General features: G+C 56.8%; 1 protein-coding gene across 2 annotated transcripts; it reads right to left on the bottom strand.

The window, feature by feature from the left end:
• Positions 1-68: 68 nt before the first annotated feature.
• CHRM4 (cholinergic receptor muscarinic 4) lies at positions 69-16,941 on the bottom strand. 2 transcript variants are annotated; one of them, XM_052782083.1, is made up of 3 exons: positions 16,785-16,941; positions 3,668-3,709; positions 69-3,111 (listed from the first exon to the last, which is right to left on the bottom strand). In XM_052782083.1, exons 1-3 carry the CDS (start codon positions 16,837-16,839, stop codon positions 1,634-1,636), a joined length of 1,575 nt encoding a protein of 524 aa, XP_052638043.1. In that variant the 5' UTR covers positions 16,840-16,941; the 3' UTR covers positions 69-1,633. The 2 variants fall into 2 exon arrangements, with proteins under 2 accessions (XP_052638043.1, XP_052638044.1); XM_052782084.1 differs by lacking the exon at positions 16,785-16,941 and adding an exon at positions 9,768-10,471.
• Positions 16,942-21,746: the final 4,805 nt, after the last annotated feature.

Here is a 21,746-nt window from a genome sequence, read left to right as displayed (position 1 = left end):
GACACTGGGAAGCTGGGGAGGACCGACCAGGTGACGACTCATTCATTCCTTACGCCATGGCTGTTGGTTTCTGGTGCGAGGTCTTTATTTGTCTCGGGGTGGGTTGGGCTGTGGTTGTAACGGTTTAAAAAAAAAACAAAAACAAAGGCCCACCAGGCATTTTGGGCACCGCTATGTGAATTATCCTAAAGGCAGTGGCGGGGGGATCCCCATCTGGGCCAGGGCAGACTTTCTCCAGGTTACACAGCATCACCCCGCCGTGGGAATGGATACGGAGTTTGCCAGTGCCAGCGTCGCCCTGTCCCATCCCTCGCCTTCACCCAGCCATGTCCACCAAGGCTTGCAGAGACCCAGCTTTGGGCGAACCTGAGGAGCAGCCCCGGGGTGGTCCGGGCTGCGCACACAGGTGGGCTGGGAGGGAGCTGGAGATGCTGGCTGAAGCTGCATGCTGAGGGCTCCGCCACGACACCAACAACAGGTTTACATCCATTTACAAAGCTCAGCACCCGGCTCCTTCAGCCTCCCTGGGGTGTCCCCCTGCACCCGGGGCAGGGGCAGGAGCAGGGCTGGGGGCCACTGCCGTCCTCTCCTGCCTCCCCAGAGTCGTGCATCAGGCCTCCCACACCCGCCATGGGGAGAGCAGGGACCTGCTCATGGCCGAGATGAGACACAGGGCACCTCGGCCACATTGTAGACCCTCTTCCCAACCCCCTCCAAGACCCCCCAACTCTCCCCATCCCTCCCAAGGACAGTTATTTTCACTGTCGCTGCTGCCGACTTCCCAGGGCCCACATTCCCCCAGGGTCGTGGGGAGAAGTCCTGTACCGCACCACTGCTTTTCTTTGCAGTTTTAGTTTCCGTCACTGTAGGACGTGACTGGGTTTCACACTCCTCACCCAGGAGTGAGATGCTTGGTTTGTCTGTCTGTCCAGCCAATTGCTGGCCAAGGGCAGAAAGGGCATGAAGGGGAGAGCGGAGCTGAAGTCCAGGGAAAAATTCCACACCCCCCGTGTCCCTGGGTGAGGATGTACCATGGCGTCTCTCAAGGGAAAGGAAGGAGCTTGCCCAATCTGCTAGGGTGTAATCTTGACTGCCTTGGGAGGGGGGTCTGGCTGTGCCAGCAGGACTCCCCATGAGCATGCCCGAGCCAGCCTGGTCCAAGATGGCTTACAAATGCTTGGCCCTGCTTTCTTTTCATTTCTTCGGTAATAAACAGTTTAAAAGCCTATTGAAAGCATCCAGCATTAGGCCGTCTGCATGCAGACAAGCTCTGATGGCCTGGAGACGGTCAGCCGGGGGGGGAGAAGAGGCATCCAGTCTTAGGACAAACACTGATGCCATTTGGCCAATATCTCTTCAGAGCAGGGAGCTGGGGAGGGGTCCTGGTGAGCGCATCTCCTTCTCTTCCCTCCGGCTTTCCCGCTGGCTCCCCATGTTAGTCCCAGGGCCCAGGGTGAGGCAGCCACAGCTCAGAGGTGCCTTGGACCTTCGTCAGCATTGGATGAAGGGCATCATCTGCAGTCACGGCACAGTCTGCACCGTTGTGAGTGGGGAGCAGAGGAACCCCACCCCAGCAAAGGAGGCAAAGGGAAGGGCTTCCATAACGTTGCTGAAGTGGTCCCTGAGCACCAGTTTATCTGGCTGTGCCAATGTTCCTGTACTGGCACATGAGAAGGTGCTTGAAGGTTTTCTTGAAAGTCGCATTGCAGAGGGCGTAGCAGGCTGGGTTGATGGTGCTGTTGACGTAGCAGAGCCAGTAGCCGATGGACCACACTGTTTCGGGCACGCAGGTCTCACAGAAGGTGTTAATGAGGACCATCACGTTGTATGGCGTCCACGTGAGTATGAAGGCTAGCAGGATAGCAAATATGGTGCGGGTGACTTTCTTCTCCCGGGCTGCCATCTGGCGCTTCTTCCGTACTTGGCTCCTGGCGATGCTAGCAAACTTCCTGGCGACGTTGGCTGGGCGGCTGTTGGCCAGGGAGTTGTGGTCAGAGGCTCCTGCCTTAGCTGGGACGATCTCGATGGCGGTGACGCATTCGGTCCCAGTCTGCTTGGTCACAATCTTAATCTTGGACCACTTGGAAGATGGGTTCACCCGGGGGTGGGATGGGCTCTGTCCTTGCCCCGCTGGCAAGATTTCTGCTGGGGGCTTGTCTTTTGTGGTCTGGGTCATGCTGACAGTGCTGGACTCGTTGGAGGTCTCCTTCTCCTCCTGATGGCCAGTGGCCTCTGTCTGTGCTGAGGGCTGGTCATCCACTTTCCCATTCCTCACCTCCTCCTTCACCTCCACAGCCCTCTTGGGGGAATTATTGTTGTTCTGTTTGATCAGGGGGCCCTTGAAGAAGCTGAGGGACTTGCCTTTCCTCTCTTTCCTGCTTTCAGGCTTGTGCCTCCTCACCCTGCTCCTGCTGGCCAGGGAGATATGGATGTACAGCACCGTCATGATGACCACGGGCAGGTAGAAAGCAGCGATGGCCGTGCCAAAGGTCACCGCTGGGTTGGAGAGGAACTGGATGTAGCATTCCCTCTCAGGGACCGTCCTCTTGCCCACAATGAACTGCCAGAACAAGATGGCAGGGGCCCAGAGAATGAAGGACAATATCCACGCCGCTGCGATCATTAGCCCTGCCATCTTGGTGGTCCTCCTGGCTGGGTACGTCAGGGGCTTGGTGACACAGAAGTACCGGTCAAAGCTGATGATGAGCAAGTTCATAACAGAGGCATTGCTCACCACGTAGTCCAGGGCCAGCCACAGGTCGCACACCACGGCCCCCAGCGGCCAGTAGCCTTTGATGATGTAGACTGTGTAGAGGTTCATGGAGAAGACCCCGATGATGAGGTCCGCACAGGCCAGGCTGAAGAGGAAGTAGTTGTTGACAGTCTGGAGCTGGCGGTTCACCTTGATGGACAGCATCACCAGGATGTTCCCCACCACAGTGACGAGGCTGAGCGAGCCGGTGACCGTGGCGATGAAAACCAGCTCCACCGTCTTGTAGTTGGTGGGAGGCTGGATGGCCACCTCGGAACGGTTGCCCAGGGTGAAGTTGTCGTAGGTCAGGTTGGCCATCTTCGCCTGCCAGGGCTGAGCAGAGAGGTTGTGCATGGGATCTACAAGGGGAGCGGAGGACAGAAAGGGAAAATATCATACCTGCCAGCCCGTGCTGGCAGCATTTGCTGCCTCCTCAGTTTCCCAGGCCAGCACTGCTCTTGGCTAGAGCTAGAAAAATCCCCAGCGTTACTGGGTTTCCCTCTGCCATTGCAGCCTTCCCCCGGGAGCTCTTTGAAGGCAACTTTTGCATCCCTGTTTAGCAATGGAGGACACACACGGGGCTGCAGGGACAGGGCTGGGGATAGCCCTTTGGCCAGGGTGGGATGGTTTTTTATCTGCAGGGCCAGGAACCACCTCCCAGCAGGACCACAGTGCTGCTGTGCCCCAGGGAGGCACACAGAGAGGCCGAGGGGCCGCAGGATGAAGCAGGCTGCGGAGCCGAGCGGCGATGCACAGCGCTTGCTGCAAGGACAGCACGGCACGGTGCCGGTGCCCTGCCCCAGGGACGAGAGCAGGTTTATGGTATGCCCCAGGCACGTCCCACTGGCCTCCCCAAAGCACCTCTCCAAGACGGGGCTACCCCACAAAGTCTCTGCCATGGTCCACTCAGCTCACCTGGGTCTCTGGCAGCAAACAGCTCCTTCTGGAAGATGAAATCTGGGACAGGGAAAACAGCAAGTTACACTACAGCTTCAGCCCCAAGGAGTTCGTGCGAGTCCCACAATGTCTCACTGAGGGGCACCAACCTTTCCCACAGAGGTGGTCTTGACAAAGGGGTGACACTGCTTGGAGGCAGATGCTGAAAATCCAAACAAAGCTAAAACCAGGTCATTTGGCTTGGCCTGGTTCACAGCGCAGCCCCAACAGGCATGGGAGAGGGAAGGGGCCACATGAGTGCCATCAGCCAGCGATGCCGGGCAATGCTGGCCCCTTCCCCCAGTCCCACAACACACTGCAGTTGCAGCCACACCGGCCGTGGAGACGTATGGGGTGAAGCCAGCCATCTCAGCCTGCTACATGGAATTATTTATGAAAGGTGGCAAGAATTACGGACAGAAAGACTGCCTTCATCCAAATCGAGATGGCTGTGGTTAACCCTCCCCACAAGGTAAGAGGAGAATGGACCTTAATAAAAAGCAATGGACCAAAACTGATGTGTTGGGATGAAAGGGAATTTCCTGGAAGGGGAAGGAGAAGCAAAGGTGCCAGGGGAAGTGGGCTGGACAGAGGAGCTTCCCATCAGACCTGCCTCTCCCACACCACCTAGGCCTCTGAAACCTGCTGGGCCTTCACCAGCATCACCCTGGGTGCTGGGGGCACCCCGACCCCACCAGCCCAGCAAGGGCAGCCTTCCCAGCAGCTCTACCCGGTGCCCGGGGCGGGGGTCCTGCTGGGCTGCCCACCCAGCCCCATGGGCACTCCTGCCAGTAGCCCAGCGGGAGCCGGCACAGCGGGCAGGCGTCCACGCCGGTACACGCAGCGGGAGCGCTTGGCACAGCGTGTCTCTGCAAGCTGGCTTGGGTAACGGTGCTGGCTCCAAGCGCCTGGGACTCCTGAATTTGATTTTGCTAAACGTATAAACACACCACTAATGTGCACTTCTCCAAAACGGGATTTGGCAGGCTTTGGGATCAGTTCTTATTTTTAAAGTCTTTTAAAAGAAATGCCTTTGCCTTTCGTTTGTGCTGAGGGTAGGAGATTTCTGCCATCAGCAGCCAAGGTTTTAATATACCTGCTTTGTAAAGAGATGCAGGTGTGAGAAAATGGAAGCATGGCTGCTGCAATGCAAAAGCCTGGGTACCAATGTAGCCATTAAGGCAGCTTCTGCATTAGCAAGGCTACAGCTGCGATAGCGACTGGGCTTTTCTTACATATGGGTGAGGGACAGAGAAATACCTCTGTACCATTATCCTCTGAGCCTGCTACCCACGGCCCATGAAGACAAAGTGCTTTGAAAAGAAAGCAACACCCTTCAGTAGATACTAAATACTGATGGGGTGAGAAAGCCTGGTGGCGCTGCCTGGCTTTGCACCCGGTTCCAAGCGCAAGGGATGCATCAAGGGACAGGGTAAGCGGTTTCTGCTGCCATCCTTCCTGGGCACCCAGCCAGGGATGCGAGAAGAGGTGATAAGTGTATAAAATGGCTTAGAACTATGTAATGGTGGCAGTTTGGGGGTTGGTTTCAGTACAATTGAAATGAGTTTTAAAGTCTTCACTTTGGTGATATGGAGAGATTTAGCTGTCATTCTTGTAACAGCTAATCAAACCGATCAGACAAGCTAGCAGTCAAGCAGACATCTACCCCAGCTCTCCCAGGAAGAATTTGAAAATCTTGAAAAGAAACCTTTCCTTCATCTCTGCTAAAATGAGGGTTTCAGGTTTTTTCACTTTAGTTCGTGAACTGGCAGCCTCTTCTAAGTGCATTTAATTCATTATCAGCCTTGACAGAGGCTTGTGTTCTCAGTTGCCCGAAGTAAGAAAAGTCCATCTCATCCTGCTCCATAAAACTGTTTGTACAGGTCACAAGAAATGGAGGAGAAGACTGGTGCAGCCCTGCTCGCGTGTCTTTGGATGCCACCCAGAGGTCATGCTGGAAACTGGTGTGCTGAGACAGAGGCAAATGCAGCCTCAGGGTGAAAGACTTCTACGGGTATTTTGAAAATGAGCCTTCACTGAAGGGCAAAAATAAAGCAATCTCCCGTTTGAGGGTAGGAGGGGGGACGAAAATGGTTAAGGGTGTGAAGATACATAGAACACAGGCGTACAACAACACGTACAAGCCGGAAGATGTGTACACCACTAACCCACACCTCAGAGACCCTGGCTATCTTCTGCCATGCCCCAGCCTATTGGGCATCCCTTCTTTCCCCATCTTCTGCTCTCTCCATTCCGCCGTCTCTCTCTTCTGTCCCTGACACTCTCTCTGAGCTCGCCGAAACAGCCCGGCACTGCCTTTGCCTTCCTGAGCAGGGCACGCACCTCAGTCCGGAGCTGGGAGCAGGGCAAGGATGCTATGAATTCACCAGGTCTCAGAACGACTGACCAAGCCATGCATAGGCAATGGGGATAGATCCTGCCGTTTGCCTTTGGGATGGAGAGCACCCAGGCTGTGTGGGGCACAGTCCTCGGGCAGCCCCATCTCTGCCTGCGACCCCAGGATGTACCCAAGGATGGAGGGAGCATGCAGGAGAGCTGTGGTGCTGCAACGGACTCACCGGTGTGACTCCATCTCCACTCTCCCACCAGCCGCATCACTGTCCCCCACACTGTGAAGCCCCCAGACACCAAGGACCTCTCCAGGCCCTGGGGTCTCCCTACTAAATGCCTCCCCCATATGCACCCCAGTGCACATCTCTCTCCTCCTGCACCTCCAGGAGCACATTTCTCCTCTCCCTCCCCGTCCCACATCGCCCTCCCTGTTTCCATCCCCCTTTGCCCCCTGCCTCCCTCCCGGCACCGCAGCCAGGGAGGAGATGGAGCCTTGGCAAAGCCCAGAGGCCGCTTCAGAAGGGCTTCTGGGGCTGAGGCCCCTACCTGCAACACCAATGGGCTTTTCAGCCTGCACACACCATCCCTGGTCTGCAGCACTCAGGGGGTGCTCTTCCAGACCTGCTCTCGCCAGCTAGCTGCAGCAGACTCCATCACCAGCCTCATCCCTCCCTAGGACTTCTGGCAGTGATTTATGGCTGGTTTTCTCCTCTCCATCAAAGCCATTAGGAGCCTCCAACTCTTCACTGATAGCATCTTTTGGTCTAAGGGTTTCTGTGGCCGCTGCAGCACTCAGCAAGCATGTCCTCAAGACAGGAAAATGCCTCTCCCTTTCCACCCAACCTCTTGCATGTTATGGATGAAGACATGAGGCACAGGCAGCCGCAGATCCAAGCAGAGAAGGTTGTAATTTGGTGGGGTGCACCTATTTTGGAAGCACTTGGCACAGCAGGGTCCCCATCGCTGCCTGAGATCATGGGTGCCACCACTGTCGGGTGAGGAGACAGCTCCAGGGCAAGAGAGCAAAGCCAGTCCTGCCCACCCCTCCTTGGTCACAGGGTGACATCTGAGGGGATGGTGGAAAGCTCCTGCTATTATTTCCTTGCCACACACTTCATGTGCCACTACAGCAAGCCTTCCCAGCCTGTCAGCCCCTACAAAAAGTGCCTCGCAGCCTGTTGCCAGGTAGGAAAGGAGAAAGCCCTGTCATGGACTGCTGCTGATGGTCATCCTGTACCCAAAAAGTCTGTGCTGGCTACAGGCAGGTGCTCCATCGGGGCCAGTTAGTGACCGAGCACCTACTGAGCACTCAGCCCATGTCCCCATGAGGGTCTCACTCCCTCCTGCCCACGCTGTCACTCCCCACATGGCAGGAGCTGGCCACCCTCCCCACCGGCACGGCAAAGACAGCGGGAGAGACTGGTATTTACACATGCCCATGTTATGGTGGCACGTCGAGCTGTGGGATGAGCTTCTGGAGCAAGCAGCCCTACTGCCCCAGTGTCCCCTGCCTCTGCTCCCTGTACCCATCCACAGCCCCCGTTCCTCATGCCACCACCAGCCGCCCCCCTCCCTGCTCTGTCACTGCCTCCGTCCCAGCCCCATCATCATCCTCAGGGCCGGGGGGGGGGGGGGGAGTGGAGGCAGGTGGGGGAAGAGTCACGGCTGGTCCATGTGCGGCTTGAAGCGAGGTCTCTGGGAATGAGCAGGGCTGTGCACGCACCCAGCGCTGCTCGGCAAGCACGCCACCAGAAACCAAGCCCCACGCTCACACGCCAGTCGGGAAGAAGACATTTGTAGGGGAAGGAGAGGAATTAGAGAGAACATTACTTTTGCAGAGGCTTCCAAGTGTGAGCTGCTCCCAAAGGAGAGAAGCTTTTGCTCTGCATGGGTGCAGTCAGCCCTTTGGAGGAACAGCAAAGCTGAAGAGACCTCAAGCCCAGGGGCTTCCACCCCAGCATGATTGGGGTGGCCGTGGCTGCCAGCTCCTGGCTGGCTGGACCTTGTGGGGCTCCAGGTGCTGCCCGTCTCCAGGAGGGAGGGAAGCTGGCTCCCTCCAACCGCAGGGACATCCCGGCACACATCACTCCCTGCTCCGGCTGGATGCAGAAGGCTGGGGCCAGGGCACATCAGTTCCGGCATAGACTTTGGAAAGAGCTGGGCCAGCCCTCCTGCTGGCACCCTGCTTGTCTTGGCCTTCCTAAAAGTGCCGAGAGGGTGAAAATCTTAATGGGATTAGTTCCGTCGTGTCAAACTGCTGATGTGATGCGGGGCTGGGCAGTTAGCGCAGCCACAACCAGAATTTGAGAGGAGGGAGAAGAAAGAGGGGAGGGATAGAAGATGCTGAACAGATACTTGTGTTTATGGCTCATGCACACAAAGGGAAGGGACACTCAGGGAGGGTGACAGTTTGTGGTGCTAATTGCATTATCTAATAGCCGTTAATTAGTTCCTGAGTCATGGCACCAGTTTACAGCTAGTGAAGGATTGTTCTGGTTGACAGATTCACACCTCTCAAGGCGTGTGAAAATAGAGCTCCTAGATACCGGGAACAGGCACCTTAGAAATATAATATATGGGGAGAGGATCAGGGGGAGGCCCAGTGCCTGGTGCGGGGATTAGCCTGGGTTTGCCCTGTCAGGGAAGGCTCTGCAGGGCTGGTGTCAGGCTGCTCCTGTGCCTCCACATCAAGAACGATGAAGGCAATAAACCAAGCAGGAAAACAGAAAGGAGACGAGGGGCCAGCGGGATTTGCTGCTTTAAGATGGTGGGGCTCCCTCCTGGCTCCAGCTGGCGGCTGTGCTGGCACCCCTCTGGCACAGTGAGGGTCGAAGGACCCCTGAAGTCCTTATCCTGCTCCAGAGGAGATCTGAGCTATCGTACCAGAGGAATTGCTCCTTGCAAGTAATGTATGGGGTGGATCTGAGCATTTTATTTATTCCTCTTTCTTCCTCTGCTATTCAACTAGTTCTCATGAGGCGAAGAAAATTCCTCCATCCCCACGAGCTGGGAGTCTCTGGTGGCTTTTCCTGGAGCCAACAGAGAAGCATTGAGCTCAGCAGCGCAGGAGCTGCCAGCTTTCAGGCAGAGGCGAGGGGGCTGGAGGTCCCCACCACCACGCTTGACACATGTTTGTGCATCAGGTTTTGAAAATTTTCTGTGTCCGGGGCCAGAAAGGAGCATTGCAGTCATCTAACCTGACCACCCGCCCTGAGCAAGCCAGGACCCTCCCCTGCTTTCACGGCTGCTTGTAACTAGATGGTTGTCACCGTGTTTCAAAGCAAAACTGAGGCACCCCATCCAAGGCACTGTGCACCTGGCCATGAGAAGTGCTTGCAGGTCAGAGCCGTGGCTTATGAGCTGCTCACATAAGTAGCGCCCAGCACACTCACCAGCATCCCACAGCTGGCACGGCTGCCCGCCCCTGCCTGAGCTGGCCCCCCCCCGGTCCTTGCCTGTATCCCTAACGTGCCCTGTATCACACGCAGCTCATAAGGGGCTACATACCACCTACCCACAGCATTACCAGCTGAGAAGCAAATCAGTGAGAAAGTGTTTTTAAGTGGTTAGAAGTCACTCCTATAAATAACCTACCAACATGCTGGCCGTTCTGACAATTAATTAACCATCTGTCACCCAATTATTAGGCCCAATAAATGACCCATCAGTAGAACACTAATAGCGAGCATGCCCAGCAAATGCCATGCAAGCCAAAGCCCAGCCTTACCCTGCTGTGCCCAGCCTGCAGCTCCCGGGCACCGGCGGCTCCCCAGTGGCTCCCACGCCTGCGCCGGCTCCGGTGGGTAACATCACAGGGGAAGAAGGCTCACCACGGCAGCATCCCACAGCGGGGCCGTGGGCGGATGCCATCCTCTCCCTCCTGTGCCTTCTGCCTTGCCTCCCCACCCAGGGCTGCAGCTCTGGGCTGGTGGCAGAGCTCAGCCCATGCTGCTGAGCCAGGAAGGTGCTCGGCTTTCAGCTGAGCCTTGGGCTAGAGCTGCATTTCTCCCCTCCCGTCTACTGCATTAATGCTCTCTGCCTCAGAGAGATGCTCATGTTCTTTTATATCCCTGGGTTGAAGCTTTAATAGGATCTACAGGTCCCACTGCCAGGAAGGGCTTTGGGCTCAGCCGGCAGAGGGGAAGGAGGGAGAGAGAGGATTACAGCAACAAGTGACTGCCTGGATTAGCTGGGCTCTCCCCAGGGAGAGGTTAGTGGCTGGGATCAGATGCCTGCAGGAGAGACGGTGCTGGAGAAGGGACTGGGGGCAAGAGTGCAGGGAGCTGCAAGACCCCAGATGTGGTTGCTTGGAAGAGCAGCTCTCCCTGCCCCAGGGAAAATGATGGGCCTTGCCTGGGGACGGTAAGGGGGATGGACTCAGCCTCTCTTTGGGGAAGCCAGTTACAGGGAAGCTCCCTCACCCTGCCACTGCCCCACACAGCCACAGTCACTCCCGCCAGGTCCCCACCACCTGCCCAGGGCACCAGCCCACCCCAGCCCCCCCCCCCCCCCCAGGAGCCAGAGCTGGCACTAGGCAAGGCGGGGGCTGGCCCCCACGCAGAAAGCCGCAGCACCCTGCACCCACCCTCTTTGCCCCCCACCCTGGGGTCCCCACGGGCCATGGGGTGGGGATGCAGCTCAGGCAATCGGGGATGCGGGGTTGCTCTGGCAGAGCAGAGCTGTCAGGAGGGTGTGTGTGGGGGGGGGGCTGTGTTTCTCCGTAAGCAACTCGTGCCAGAGCCAAGGCACCATGAGCGAAAACACCAAGGTGCTCATCTGAAATTTTAAAGAGTGAGCAATGGGAACTAGAGCCCCTTGCCCCATGGAGCAGGGTGAGGCTCTGCAGGGCTTTGAGAGGACAAATAAGCCAGCTGAGCAATGGGTGAGAGAAAAGAGAGCTGGTGCCCTGAGCCAAGGGCAGAAAATCAGGCAAGAGCAAGGGTCCTGCCAGATGGATGTGGACCTGACAGAGGAGAGCCCTAGTCCTGGGGACAGACAGCAGAGGGGAATCTCTGGTGTGCTAATGAAAAAGGAAACTGAAAATATTAGACCCCACTTGGCCACAAGACCTGCCAGAGGGTTTGGCATTGGAGGTGATGCCTGAGCAAGGGAACAGAGGGAAGGTGAAGGACAGGAGCTGCAGCAGAAGGTGGGCAGGGGAGCCCAGGGCATCAACAGGCGAGCCCGGGGCACAGACAGGCAGCACGGGAAGCGTGGGGAGGAGAGCGGGTAGGAAACCCCCCATCCATGGTGACAACAGAGGAGGGGAGGGATGGAGAAGAAGGAGGTGGGAATAGCTTTGTGCTGCCAGGGAGGTATTACACAGCTGCCCCACAGAAGACCCCTAAGAAAATCTTCCAAGGGGGAGAGACCTCATGCAGAGACTGCCTGCTGCCTTCCCTGGAGGCTCCCACCAGCTCCTGCCTGGGCAGAGCGGGAGCTGTGCTGGGGCTGGAAACCTTTGTGGGCTGCAGCTCTCTGGCTCGGGGCAGCCCAGCTCCACCTAGGAGTCACCTCTCTCACCGCAGGATGGTGGTCCCCAGCCTTCATGGCCCTACACTAACTCCGCAGGCAGCACCCCGCAGCACTGGGCAGGGTTTTTAGTCACTTCATTGCCTGCGGCTGCACGTGATAGCAGAGAGTTTCATGAGTTGGGCATCGCTTATGGGCCACGGTGGGTGATCGGAGCTCTGCAAGCAACCTAGAGATGGCTGTGCTAGACGCTGCTCCTAAGCGCTGCAGAAAGGCAGACCCAAGCCCAGGCAACTCTTGCCTGTTATCAGGCAAAGGCTGATGCCAGTAGGGTTTCATTGCTCTCCACTCCTCTCTGCACACACGCATGCACTTTTTTGGCTTTAACAGGACCGCACATGACGTAACTGCCAGCAGAGCAGGGATCCAAACTACCCCGAAGGCACTAGAGATGCCGAGATGCAGGATACGCTCCTTCCCGTCTCAGTCATGCAAAGATCCCACAAGGATGCCTGTCCCTCCGCGGCAGAGCCAGCCTGCCACGCTGCCCGGGGAGGGGGGGCCCAGCTAACATCAACATCAGGAGGGTCCACGAGGGAGGAGATCCCGAAGCAAGGCGCCAGGCGTGCCTCTAGAGAGCCGCCCTGTGACCTGGAGCGGACACGAGGGCCTGGGACATCGTGTTTGCGGAGCGATGTTTTCAGACCTCGGTGTTGCACAACCAGAGCTCTGAGTTTCCCACAGACAAATCAGTCTAATTCTGTTTAAAGAGCCTGAAGATGTTAACCGGCCGACGCAAACCAGCTCCGCCATGAGCCTGAAACCTGCAGATGACACTTCACCCAGCACCCCTCTCCTCCAGACACCTCCAGCTGGTGCCAGCCCCTGCTGCCTCCTCTGCCAAGCTGCAAGGTGCTGTAAAATATATTAGATTTAATAGCAGTTGTGGTAGCAGGGGGGCTGCTTCTCCGCCTGGCTTTCCTGGCTAGAGGAACGGAGCCAGCCTTGATAGCTTGGTACCGCATCGATAGCTCTGGCCGAGCCCACTGCATCTGAGGAGCTCTATGGTTTACGCTGAGTCCTGCCTTTAAAGGAAAAACTTCCCAGCTGCTGCTCTTCCTGCGCCAGCTGACCTAGGATGAAACTCCTCTGCGAGGCTCTTGAAGACAGGCAAAAAGCGCTGTGGTTCCCTGTGTCCTTCTCCAGCCTTCTCTGAGTCATGGAAACAGCACCCGGGGTGGGCACACGTCCTCTGCACCAGCATGTCTCAGCCTGCCTAACGCTGGGACCTGGGGGGGGGGGGGGGGGGTGGGAAGGGAACGGGGCACTTGGGTATCTCTGCCACTGCCTCATGCACCGAGTGGGACTGAAGGCCACACTGCACAGGACGTGCAGGGGTGATGGGGACAGGGTGACAGCAAGACGGGAGGGCCAGTGTCACTCCCATGGCTCTGGTTTGCAGGACCTCCAGCAATGGTTTCAGGGATTGTTGAAGGGATGAGGCTCTGTGCCTGCAGCCGCTGCGTTTGGAGGCTTGGACAGGCTGGTGAAGTTAATTTTCTTAGCAAACTTACACCTTACAAGGTATAAACCGAGCCTTTGTTGGAGTTCCTCCTCCGTGCAGTGCAGCCTCTGGGCTGAAGTCATCTCTGGAAGGTCCCAGGAGCAGCCCCAGGGCGAAGGCATGAGCAGCCATGCCTCGCACGCGAGGGGTCGGGCTGGGGAGCATCTCCAGCAGAGCCTCATTTGCTCACGTTCACTGTGCTGGGGGACTCAATGTCTGAAGCTAGGCCAAATGATGTTGTCTTGGCCCAGAGTCAAGTCCCAAGAGGACCAGCGCATCCGTCCGCAGGGAAGGTGGGATGGACGCCAACACACACACTGGGTTGGGGACACTCGGGTATCTGCCGGGGGGAACAAGGACTGGTTGTATGTCTGCTGCTAAAACCCCGCTGCTAAACATCAAGGTGGGGACCCATAGGGGAAACACCCTGCCCTGTGCTCCTGCACCAGCAAAATACTGGCATAGTGGGTAAGGCTGCCCAGGGAGCAGATTCATTTGTCCAGGAAATACCTAACTCCTCCTTGAAGCTTCAGAAAATGAATTTGTCTGAATATAGCGCAAGGGCCAACCTCGGTACGTTCAAGGGTCTGGATGCAGCGAGCCTTCCCCGTGGTCCTAGAGGGCTAAAGGGGTGTCGTGGTCGGCAGTGCTCTCCTGGGACGGTCAAGGCCGGCATACTCTTCCACTTGGCTACGAGTTAGATAACAGCCACCCATTAAGACCCTCACTGCCTGGCCTGCCTGGGCCCTGGGCAGAAAAGCGCGTAAGTCTTCCTAGAAACTGGTGTCTGTTTTCTGAGTGGTCGCCCAAATCCCTCAGAAGAGGGATGGCTTTGGCGTGGCTCCAAACACCGGCTTGAAGAGGCTTCAACACTGCCCAGGTGCTGAGCCCCACACCACCACTGGCACCTGGCATGCTCATGGTAGGTGCTGGTGCTAGGGCAGGCTAAGGAGCATCAGCGGGGGATGCTGGGAGAGGGATGAAGTTGGGGGGGGAGTAGATGGGAACAATCCGGTCCAAATTTCCACTTCTTGGCTGCACCAGGTCCTGCACCCTTGCATCTCCCTGAAACACATCTCTTTTAAATATGCAGTTTTAGAGCCGGCCCGGAATGGATGCTGAAATGCAAAGCAAAACTCCTCCCTTGGCTTACTGGAGAGCAACAAGGGCATAGCCCTGTGTCAGGCTGAGCAGAGACTGGCTCAAGGGCAACTCCTGCTTCTCCAGAAGATGCCCATCAAGCCCTGATTTAGCGTGCCAAGGAGAAGGGGTCAGCTTGCGCACATGAAACTCTTGCTGCGTGTGTGTGCATATGGAAAGAGGAGCTGCATTTGTGCAGAAAGCAGCAGCCCCTTGCAAAAAGCCTCCATTTCCCTCTCTTCTTGCTATTGCTCTCCCTGTTGCCTTTGCAGAGCTGCATCTGCCACCTCGGCTGGGCACTCACCAACCGTCTTCACCTCTGTGGATGCTGCTGGCCAGGGCTCAGCAGGGCAGGCAGAGAAGGGCTCCACAGCGACGGTGTGCTAGGGACTGCTCTGCATCAGCCGCTCATCCTGGTCTCATTATTTTTATTCCCTGTTTTTGCCTTTTTTTTTTTTTTCCTGGGGAGATGTTTGTCATTTTAATTTAAAAAAAAAACAACAAACCAACAAAACTCCAACCATGACAAAACCTGAGATCAATAGGATCCTCGTGGGGACAGTTTAAAGAGAAAAATCATGCTCCTTCTGCAAACTCAGAGTAATTGGATCACAGCATTAATTAATCATTTCAGTTCATTTCTCTTCTATGAAAGAAAACAGACTGACCCGCTGAGATGGGTATGCCCCTCGTGTGAATAAACAAACCGCTTTTACCGGTAGCCCTCCTTCTCCTCCCGCCAGCTTCCCGCTGCCCGCTCACTGGGTCATTCCCGGGGTCGCTGCCACTCTGTCCGGCAGACCTGGGAACCTGCTGCCAGCTCCAAGCAGGGGCGCGTTGGCTTGGCTCCCGCAGGAACGGGGACACCGCTCCCTCCCAGATACCTGCTCCCATCCCCACCTTCCTCACCCAGGGGCTCTGCCCGCTGGCCACCAGCCTGGCTGAGAGGTGAACTGGGGATGGGTCGCTATTTCTTAGGATCTCTGTACGGGTGAAATCACCCCTCCTCGGATGCCCTGGTCTTTGTTGGGATGTCTCACAGTGGGCCTAGTCTAGGCTGGAGAGCACCAGCAGGTGCTCAGATCACAGAAGCCAAGATGTTAGGAAGCAGGAGGTGATGCCCAGCAGTAGTGACAGTGAAAAGCATCTTGCTGTCGCCTGTGATTTCAACGTGAGCATTGTCACTGGTGATGTTTCACCAAAAGCCTGGGCTCCAGGACCCTGGCATCTGAGTATTTTGATAGACAGTGCCAGCATCAACAAGCCACCCCACTGGGTGGGTCCCAACCCTCCCAGCCCCTCTGCTCATCCTGCAAGTAGTGGCAGGAGAAGCCGAGCCACCCTCGGAGGTCACTCAAGGCACCTGTGACAAAGCAAGGAGCCTCCAAACACCCAAGCAGAGCTCATCAGCTTTGCTAGCTGCCAGCAGGGCACAAAGGAACACTAGCTGTTCCTCAGGTTGGGAAGGATCTCCCTAGCCCCGGGCTTTGCAAAGACCAGCTAGAAAACATGGCCACAGCACAGTCGGGTTGAAAGCAGGACAGAAGAGAAGCCAGCGTTGCTTTCATTTAAAAAAAATGACAGGAACTGTTCCCTGATTTGAAGCCAATGTCATTATTTTGTGAGAAAAGAAGGGTGGGGCTGCCCGACTCTTGCCCATGACGGGCCAACAGAGAGCATGGGGCAGCTCTGCCGTTACTAGCGGGGAGGGCGCAGCAGGGCCAGCAAGAGCTAAAGGGCAGATGGGACCCACACCTAGGGAGAGAGGGGGCAGGATCTGTCCCCCTTGCAATGCCCAACCTGGCAAAGGTCTCTGCGGAGAGGTGGGGGGACTTCTGCCTAGTCACATCCTGGGAGGTAGCCACAAGGGCCAGAGCGGTTTTGTCCAGCATGGGGACAAAGTAGCCAAAAGATACGGGATCCTGTCCCTGCTGCTCTTGTTGGAATACAGAGGGAAGCAAAGAAAGCATGCAGGTAGTTTCCTGCCCAGAAAACAAATTTCCTTCCAAGAGCAGGCACCAGGGGAGCAAATAACCCCCCGCCCTGGGTTCCCTGCTCCTATGCCCGTGGCAGGGTGCTGACAGGGCCAGTTCCTAGGTGATCAGAGGGACCCGAGGTGCCTTGGACCACGGATCCTGGGGAGCGGTGTTGGTTTGGACGGGAGCAGGGAAGGGGGGGGTGGGGGGGCAGACCTCGTCCCGGTGCCCTGGCAGGGCTGCAGCCCTGCACGTCTCCACACATCCTGGGGCGACGAACCAGTGCAGGGGTCCCTTACCCGCGAGGCACCCCCGGGGTTCCCAGAGGGATGCAGGACTGCAGGAAAGTTGTCAGTGAGACCCCCCCCTCCTCCAATTCCTGGAGCGACCGGGTGCTACATCCCCCGGGGGGGGGTGGTACGCACCCCCCCTCCCCATGCACCCTCAAGCCATGCTGCTCCCCCCACCCCCCCCCACCCGCCCAGGGACTCTCGGGGTGGGGGGACCCACGGAGATGCCTTCCCCCCCCCCCCAGCCCCGTGCCCACGGACCATCACCCCCCCACCACCACCCCCCCCCAGCAGCGACTCACCGGGCAGCCCCCAGGGAGCGCCGCCGCCCGGCGCCGAGCGGTTCTCAGCGGCCATGGTGCAGCGCCGAGCACACCGCCGCGCCGTCGGGGGCTCCGGTACGCATGGCCCCGGCCGGCTGGCGGCTGCCGGCGGCGCCGTGAGCGGCGGAGGGGCGGGGAGGGGGCGGGGGGAGAGGAGGGCCCGGTGCTGCCGGCTCGGCCCGGTCCTCCCCCCGCCCCTTCCCTCCCTCCCCCGCTCCCAGATGTGCGCCCCCACCCCGTCGTAAAGGCGCACCGGGGCGGGGGGGGGCACCACGACGTCAAGGAACCGCGGCCAATCCTCACGCCGCTGTTCGCACCCCCCCCCCTTATACCCCTCCGCCCCCAGCCCAGATGTGGCTCCCCGCCCCCGCCGGCCAGATGTTGGGGCGGGGGGGGGGGCGGCGAGCGTTCCCCTGCAGCACCACGGACAGCGCTCCCCGCCCGCGCCGGGTCCGGCCCCCCCGCAGCCACCAGCCCCGCTCGGTATGACAGGGGGGGGGTTAAGCCCCGTTCGGTTGTAGCCGGCAGCGCCGGGAGTAGCGGGGACCTCAAGCCGGGAGGGAGCGGAGCGCCGGGAGAGGGGGAGCGGGGTCCGGCACAGCCCGGGGGCAAAGGGAGTCCTCGACGCGCTCCCCGGCTCCCAAAATAAGAGTTAAAATGCGGTCCTGGCGCGCACATCTGCAAAGTTGAAACGCACGACGAAGTGACTCCCCGCCGGGCTGTCACTAATGCTCAGGACGGGGGGTTTTCCCCCCAGGAACAAAAACATCAACAGGCAGTTTCATAATCAGTTGAGCGCCCCACAGGTTCTGCTTTCTCCTTTCTTCGTAGTTATGAGAAAGCGTCAAGCGAGAAGAAACAAATGGAAAAAAAAAAAAATCTGTCTTCCCTTCCCTCTGCACCTTTCCCCTTCTCTCTGCTTATACCTAGACCAACTCTCTCACCCACCCGCTGCCTCTCACGTCTACTGTCTCACAGATACACATGGGTATCATTTCCCCATCTGCTCAGCTCTCACGCTTGCATACATAAATACATATAAACAAATAAACGCCCCACTTTCTCCCTCCTTTAAGTGATTACAGTCTCAGATAAGTTCCCACCATCCACTCCTTCACCTCCTCACCCTCCTCCTCTCTTACATCTCTTGCTCTGGGAGGTAGCACTAAAGGCCGGCGCTCGATGTCAACATCTCATCTAAAATGTTAGCCAGATGTCCCCAGTTCACAGACTTGACCCCTCTCTTCCCCAGATCCTGCAATCTGGTATCTTCTTCCTGGAGATGAAGACACGTTTCTGAATCCCAGTAGAGAGAACATCGTAAGATAATTCAGACAATTTTCTCTGATGACACATCTCCAGCTCCAAGTGCTTCGCTCTGCACCCTGAAAAGGTTAAAGCCTTTCGGCACTTGCATCTGCAGCTCGGCTGCTGCATTTGCACACCGAGAGGCCCCTGCCACAGCAGCGAGGCAGATATACACCATCTTTATTTTTGTCATCCTAGGCCAGATCCTGGCATTTCTTTAGTGAGTGTTCAGTCAACTGGTATTAATTCTCTTTCCTGCCTTCTTTCAGGAGAGAGAAGACAAAGCTTTCCCAGAGTCAGCTGGTGAGGAGCCACGCAATTGCACTGAGCGCAGTGAGGCTTCGCTGACTTTTGCCAGCTTGACATCTGCCCACACTATTTTTGCAGTCACCGACCAAAACCTGTCAAACACTCCAGCCAGTTAATTGGAGTCTCTTGCCTCTCCCCAAAGCCCTGACCTCAAATAAATACCAACCTCTCCTCCTCCTTCTCCCCCCCCAAAAAAAATTAATGTGAAAAAACCTTTGTCACGCTCTGCGTGAACTCATCAGAGTGAGGAAATATCTGCTTCGGAGACAATTTGATTGCACTGGAGTTGGGTTATTTGATTGGACTCTTGTTTCAAACTACAGCTCCCATGGATAGACAAAAGACTGTAATGAACAGTGAGAAGTCATCTTCCAAAGCTGATTAGTCATGGAGATAAAAAAGTGGAACCAACTTGAATACAAAACTTTTCAACTTCTAACTCTTAGTCTAGCTTCATGCACTCTCATTAGTCAGAAGAAGTAGAGTTTCTGAAAGCCCAGACTCCCCATACATATTCCAATTAAAGATACCACTTGCTTCTCTTGCCTTGACATGTTCGCACATTCCCTGCTCATGGGCTGCCAGCGGGTTTCACCAGCCCCTCTCGCTGTCTCCAACATGACATCACCTTCCTTCTTAGGCCATGCAGGCACTGGTCATGAAAAACAACTTCATTCCAGAATCTGACCTCAGCTCCAACCCTTCCCCTGTGCAGATATGTTGTGCCAGGCTGTGGGGTGGGACAGGAGGGACTTGTGGTTGCCCCACATCAGAAGCCAGAGGCTAACCTGCCTTTGTGTTCAGTGGCCCAAGCAAAGGAAGGGCCTGCCTTATTCTCTTTTGGGATTAGGACCTGTGCCATCCTGCTTGACTGACGCAGCTTTGTCTGGCAGGTGGCTGGGGAGTAAAAGCCAGCACACGTCACCTTGTAGGGATCTGGGATACTCCTGGAGCTGGCCATTTTTCATGTAACTGCGCATCTCCCTTTTTTCATCTCTGTACTTCCACCCTCTATTTTTGGATGGATTCTTTGTCTTTTTTTTTTTTTTTTTCTTTTTAGCCATGCCCACGAGCTTTGCTGTGCCTGATGTCTAATCAGCAGTTGCTGCTCTTCCATTATCAGTTGGCAATGCTCCATCAGGCTCCTCCATCTCAAAAACTGCCCTCACACTAAAACAACACAAACACCTAGAAACAGGCAAAGCCGCTCCTCTCCCCTCCACCCCTGAGTGGCCACCTTGATGCTCCATCTTGGCTTGTTACAGCTCCCATCCGTAGCCATCCTGAGGCAGAGGAGTAGTTACACCACTGAGTGGGCACTCAGGAGATGGGTACATTTGTCCCCTGATGGGGACAAACCAGTTTGCCGCCAGCTCTGGCCAGCCTTCCCCCTCCCTCCGCATGCCCTCCCCCAGCCTGGCAGCCCCTCGCTGGTCTCCCGCGAAAATGCCCCAGCTTGTTCTCCCATCCGCTCATAGAGACATTCCCTTGTGCATATGCTTGCACGCTCCCTCTCTTTTCTTTGGGTCGCTCTCCAAAGCACTCCGGTTTTCCATCTGCCTCACACACGACCTTTCACGCTCCGCTTCCCTCCCTCTGGCACCAGATCCCTTTGCCCTCAGGTGGATCCAGATTGCCTTTCCCAGCACAGCGCAGGCAGCCAGCCCCCTTTCCCTCCGACAGACGTACTCCCACAAACCCACTGAACCCATCCACACGGCTTTAATATTCATAAAAGTCAACTCTAGTCTAAAGAAAATGTGGTTGATGATGGAAGTATTTACATTGCAAATCCCTTTTAATAACCCTCCGGTAGTCAGCCTGGTGATAAATGCTAATCCGTCTATCAGCCCAACAACAAAATAAACCTAACTCAGAAGGGGAGAGGCAGAGAGAGAAAAACCAGCCGGTGACAGTGAGAAAGGCTCAACCCTCCCAGGCATCACCCTGCCAAGGGAGACAGGCATGAAGGCTTCACTCAGCAGTTAGTGAGAGCATTAAAAGCGTCAACACAGGGAGCAGGGGCAGCCGCTCTGCCTGCTCTTGGCCAAGCGAGGAGACACCCTGGGCACCCTGGAGGGATCGCCGGGGTGGAGGACGAGCCCTCAGGCATGCAGCCCCTTCACTCGCTGGCGTGGAGCTGGTGTTGCCCGGCAGAAGGCGGCTGTCTAAATGCCAGGGCAGTGACTCAGTCTCCTTGCCCGTGCCCAGGGCTGCAGGCAACAGGGTGATACCACGCGCGCATGGGCTCTTGACCTGTGTGCACTGGTGGGTGAGACACAGCCCACGGGGGACATGGGTCCTTCCCCCTGGGCCAGCGTTGTCCCTGTGGGAGATGAGAGAGGGGACAGCACCTTGCTGTCACCTGCCTCTCTCCTAACAGTTTGCCTAAGGGCACAGGATGGCATATTCGTAAAGGGGCTTAGGACAGTTTAAAGGGTCTGAAATAACTATCACCCTCAGGCCACGTTTGCCTGCAGCCTCCCACGGCTGCTCTCCCAGTTGAGGAGATGCAGGATGGTGTGCGCACAAGTCCTCCTTTTCCCAACCAAGCACCATCCCCAGGGAAACAGCCTTTCCCCCTCGTTCCAGCTGTCCCGGGGGCAGCAGCAGGCACATATGGCCCCGCGAGTCTCCCAGACGTGAGCTGTGCGGGAGACCAGTCACTCACGGCTGGGGAGTGAGCCAGGACCCAAAACTTGCTGGGACGAAACCACGCTGCAGGGAGCAAGTGATGCTGCAGGGGAGCAGGGCAGGAGGACTTGCAGGACCCAAGGCGGAGCAGGGCTGCTGCAGCCTTCCCAAGAGAGGAGGTGACCGAAGGCACCCAGCCGTGCTCCGCTACCTCAGCCAAGCCCCCAGGAGTCACCCACAGCCACATCTTCTCATGCTTCACAGCGTGCCTGGAGCAGAGATGGAAGAACAAAAATACCAACACTGAAGCTGCATTAGACACATCACTTCGTGCTCAGCTGTTTCCCAGCCTCCTGGGCTGCTTGGAGGGACAGGGTAATGAAAGATTCTTTCCATTATTTGGAAAATGTCATTTTTAGCATCAGTGAAGGATGCCAGAGCCACAGCCCCAGGGAGCGGGTAACTATGTTTAGCCATGCAGCAGGTGCGGCCCCAGTGGCCGGGGTGACGGTGGCACCAGTGCCCCCCACTCACCCTGGGGCGCAGCCGGGAAAGCGGGGTACAGCCGCTCTGGCCCCTTCAGGGAAGCCAGGTGAGAGTGAAGAAGATTTTTGTGACTAATGTAGAAAGTCACCCTCCCACACCTGGCTGGTGCACACCAGTGCGATTCACACCAGCCTGTGAGCATCC

The sequence above is a fragment of the Harpia harpyja genome, chromosome 3 (genome assembly GCF_026419915.1).
Source record: "Harpia harpyja isolate bHarHar1 chromosome 3, bHarHar1 primary haplotype, whole genome shotgun sequence".
Lineage (NCBI taxonomy): Eukaryota > Metazoa > Chordata > Aves > Accipitriformes > Accipitridae > Harpia > Harpia harpyja.
The sequence above is the reverse complement of the archived record's forward strand: the minus strand, read 5'-3'. Positions and strand labels throughout refer to the sequence as shown.